This window comes from Miniopterus natalensis, chromosome 4 (assembly GCF_054644295.1).
Source record: "Miniopterus natalensis isolate mMinNat1 chromosome 4, mMinNat1.hap1, whole genome shotgun sequence".
NCBI lineage: Eukaryota > Metazoa > Chordata > Mammalia > Chiroptera > Miniopteridae > Miniopterus > Miniopterus natalensis.
Window position 1 is genome coordinate 66,602,126 of NC_142084.1, and position 4,728 is coordinate 66,606,853.

At 40.7% G+C, this 4,728-nt stretch overlaps 1 protein-coding gene across 1 annotated transcript; it reads right to left on the bottom strand.

Annotated features, from left to right (window-relative positions):
* Positions 1-2,732: 2,732 nt before the first annotated feature.
* Positions 2,733-3,674, bottom strand: LOC148093335 (olfactory receptor 7C1-like). The gene has a single exon (XM_087816016.1). The coding sequence runs from the start codon at positions 3,654-3,656 to the stop codon at positions 2,733-2,735; it is 924 nt and encodes a 307-aa protein (XP_087672142.1). The 5' UTR covers positions 3,657-3,674.
* Between the last annotated feature and the right edge of the window lie 1,054 nt (positions 3,675-4,728).

The window sequence follows — 4,728 nt, forward strand, 5'->3', positions numbered from 1 at the left end:
AAATAGTGCATGTGATGTTCTTAGTAGGAGTCCTGTAATATGAACTGTTATTATTATCATCACAGTAATCCTGCCTTACGGGGCTCTAGTTTGTGAATAACCCAGTTATATCAGGGCGGTCATCACACGGACCTTTGATCACCACCAAGGACAGCATGTATATTACTTCCTTTGATCTCCATGCAGCATGTTTATATAATTAAAATACCAATGGCAGACTTTCAGAAACCTCCTACCAGGATTATGTGAATTCAACTGAAGTTGTGGGAAGCACAAGTGGACTAAAAAGATAAAAACATAAAAATAAAGAATACAGTAGTTAGAAGAATCAAATTCGAGTGTTGAATGGGAAAGCGTAGTCTAACAGTAAGATGAACTAGCACGTGGAAAATCTTGCTCTGTGTTAGGTATTTCTGCAGACCCCACAATGCTGCTTCTGGCCATGTCATGAAAAGAAGTCTCCCTGGTTTCTCTTACACCAACAGAGTCCTTCCATATTTGCCAGGAGAACCCACAGCCATTTCAGGACTAATTCAACATGTGTCTCTAGAGGCTTCTGATTTGCCCCACCAATAAAGACTAATCTCTCTCCAAATATATTTTCTCTATAATCTTTGTATTTTAACTCTTGAAGTCTTAAAATGTTACTTTGGCTTATATAGTGAGAGAAAGTGGGATGTAGGGAATCATGATTTGTAACAACCCAATCTAATCTTTGCAGTCTTCCTAGCTCAGAATTCTCTGTCTGAGGAGCTCAGAGATGGATTTAACTGATATGAAGAAAACTTGAATACTTGCCCAGTTAAGTTGTATATGGAATAAAGTATGACAGTTATGTGTGTGTGCCTAAATGGAAGAGGGAAACTCTAGGGAGCCCATATGACAAAATGGCAGGAGTATAGAGAAGTGGAGAAGAGATGTGAGTATGGGCACATTTTAGAATTCTAAGGCAGGAGGAAAAATGTAGTGTTAAACTGAGCCAATCAGATACTCGATTCATTGTTAGTGAAGCTCGTAGGCTATTTAGTTTAGTGGTTAAAGGCAGAGTAAATTAAACAAGTTATTGGACAACTTTTCAGAAAGACCAGACTTCTGCCTCAGAAAATATGTATATCATCTCTTAAGAAATGATTGCTATGTACAAAGGTACCTGAGTATGTAGCCTAAAACAGTAGGAGGTCAAGGACAGATAGACCATGATAAAAGAGAAGGAAGCATGGTTACAAAGTAGAATCCTAATGAGGCAGTTACTAGTGAAAGGAAGACTTCCCCTTTGCTAAGGTCATGGTCCTTTGCTATCCCTGAGTAATGAAAATGAAGATAGAGTTCAGCTTACTCATAATGACTTGGGAGACTTAACAATCTAGAGGCAGAAACAGAATCACACAGCCACTGGAAATATCACACCACTACCTTAAACCTCAATTGTATGCCCTTGACCCAGACACATCATTGCAATCACCTTTTTGTCTTGAGCTCACTTTGCATTCTTCCAAAGCATACCTCACACCATAACTTTACTCCCCATATTATGATTTATCTGTGAGGGTTCAATCAAGGAGAGAAACCACACTAGTCATTTTTAATGAAGATAATTTTATATAGGTATGATTAAATAGTTTTTGAAAGGTGAAAGACAGAAATGAAAATATATGGTGATACAGTGTCATACCTGCAGAATGTACTGACAACCACATAGGCTAAGGGGAGAGAAGGAATGTTGGTACATGGGCCCTTTACTGACCATTACTGGAAGAACCTAAAGAGAAGCCAGGTGGAAAATCAGAGGCCACACCACAGCATCACAACTGAAAGTATAGAAGCATAAGTTTGAATCAGAAAAACTGTAGTTTAATATATAGTTCAGAGAGACACCTGTAGAGCGTGGAGGGATAAGATATGCGAAAAAAAAAAACTACCAGGAATATAAGGGAGGAAATCACATTGGCTATTACTAAGCCAAACTCTTTCAGATCTTCTGCTTTGTGAGCTCTGATCACTTTACTATTGTCAGGATCTGATCACGAACAGTAAAGAGCCCAAGACACTCAAGTCGTTTCTGAAAAAAGGTCTGACAAAATTCAGTAATTCTCCACCACGGCTACACATTAAACCCACTTGGGGTGCTGTTAAAAACATTATGCTCTCTGCACTCTCCAATCCAATGAGATCTTAATGTATGGTGATGAGACTCAGGAATGAAGATTGTTAGAGCTTATTAGATGCTTCCAATAGGAAGCCTAGATTGAGGATCATTCTCTCACACACCTGCACTAATAGATTGGATTGAAGCCAAAGTTTTATGAAAAATAGACAAGGACAGTGAAAAAGGTTGAGAACCATATACACACACATATATATACACATTAAAACAGAGTTTTGAATTTCTACAGGGTGCCTGGGTCATAAATGACAAATACAGACGATTCCATAGTTGTAATAAGATTCATGTGTGTAGTGATTTTGACATACATAGGATTCCAGAATACCCCCTTAATCCCTTTGGTACAAAGATGTACCAAAATAAGCAATTTTCAGATATGATAGATTAAGAGGAATGAAAGCCATGAGCTACCAAAATTGTGTGACCAAAAATGCATGTTTGCCAACTCCAGATGTTTTATTTTGCAGTCATTTCTAATTCACAGACAATAGTAATAATAAATAAATGAATAAGTGAATAAATAAATAAATAACAAAAAAAAAACCCTATAATGGTCCAAGTATCGAGACTAGGCTCTTCTGTTGAGTAGCCTCTGCAAGGCCCTCTTGATGTCCCTGTTCCGCAGGCTATAGATGAAGGGGTTCAGCATTGGGGTGATCACAGTGTACATCACAGAGGCAATCATGCCCCTCCAGGAAGGTGCATCAGAACTGAGATACACACCAAGGCCTGTCCCGTAGAATAAAGAAACCACGGACAGGTGGGACCCACAGGTAGAAAATGCTTTATATTTCCCAACTGCTGATGGGATTCTCAGGATTGAGGAGACAATTCGAATATAGGAGAAAAGAATCCCTGAGAAGGGGACAATTCCAAGAAGGCCAGTCACTGTATACAGCAGGATGTGATTGATGAGTGTGTCCGAGCAGGCAATAGCGAGGGCCTGAGTGAGTTCACAGTAAAAGTGTGAAATCACCCAGTTAGTGCAAAAAGCCAGCCGCAATATCAACAGACTCTGGATCAGGGAGTATGTTAAGCTGATGGACCAGGACACGAGAACCAGGAGGCCACAGAGGCGGGGGTTCATGATGACTGGGTAGTGCAAGGGGTGACAGATGGCCACAAACCGGTCATAGGCCATCACGGTGAGGAGAAAAGTGTCCATACCTCCAAAAACCAGGAAAAAGTACACCTGGGCGATGCAGCCTGCATAGGTGATGGCTTTGCTCTGTGTCTGGATGTTCACCAGCGCTTTCAGGACGGTGGTGGAGGTGAAGCAGATGTCAACAAAGGACAAGTTGGACAGGAAGAAGTACATGGGGGTGTGGAGGCGGGAGTCAGAGCTGATGGCCAAGATGATGAGCAGGTTCCCAAGTACGGTGACCAGGTATATGGAGAGGAACAGCCCAAATAGGATGGGCAGATGCTCTGAGTCTTGGGAAAATCCCAGAAGTAAAAACTCTGAAACACTTGTTTGATTTCCTGGTTCCATGTTGCTGACACATTGGCTAGATGATGGAGGAAGGAAAACAATCGGAGAGAGACTCTAGATTATTTCTACTTTTTAAATTTCTTAAAGTAAATGACTGGACGTAAAAGCCTTAACTACAAAATTTAGGAATTCTATATTCTGTTATTTGTTACAGGCAACGTTTTGCAATGTCGATCAACCCTTGAGACACTCATCTATCTTCTTCCTCTCTGGCTTAGTATTACCTCTAAACAGCGAAGAGCAACTTGGAAATTAGAGAAGAAATGGTTGTACTTGCGCTAACACCAATGTGGAACATGAGGTCTGGTGGAGGTCAGTGACTTGATCTGGGTTGTCTGCCTTGTCTGGGATTCAGAACAGAGTCAGATAACCATGTCTCAGAGGTGAGAAAATTTGAGAGAGTATCTCACATATCTGGGCAGAGTATTGAGGATGAGTAGAATGTAGGTCTGCTTCTCAAGGAAAAGAAAAAAGAAAGAAAAAGAAAATATTTTCACCAAATAATAAACCACATTCACAAATGCTTAAGGCTTAATGTACCAGGGACCAGTCGCACCTTGTAGGAACAGGGCCAGATGCTTCCTGGACATTCGTTGCTTGGCAAAATACCCTTTATCTGTGAAGTGAAGCGATTGGTTAAAATGTCCAAGGAAAGAGTGGATTTTGTGGCTTAAACCATTTTAGTACCTGAAGATGCTACTGCAAAAGGTCACAAACAGAATTTCGAGTCATGTCATCTACACTGTTCATTAAATACTGGGGGAAGAGAGAAATTGCACCAGGATTTTTATATATGAGCCTGAAAGGATGAGAGTCATATTTAGCATGCACATGACGGTGATGCTTAGAATGGGACTGGGAGTGTGGGGGCACTCATCCAGAGCCCACCTACCCTCTGGTTCTCTTCACTCCAGATCCTAAGGGTCCTGTAACTAAACACAGAGGAATGAGCTCTATAACCAGGGAAAAAACAGCATAAAACCGTACAAGGATCTTCAGTGTTCCATTTTGCCTTGTTGTAAGTATTTTCCTACATCTTTGTGCCACCTTCTGAAAACATACAAACTCCTTG

Coding starts and splice junctions, on each gene's coding strand:
- LOC148093335 (XM_087816016.1), bottom strand. CDS start 3,656: ATGGAACCAGGAAATCAAACAAGTGTTTCAGAGTTTTTACTTCTGGGA.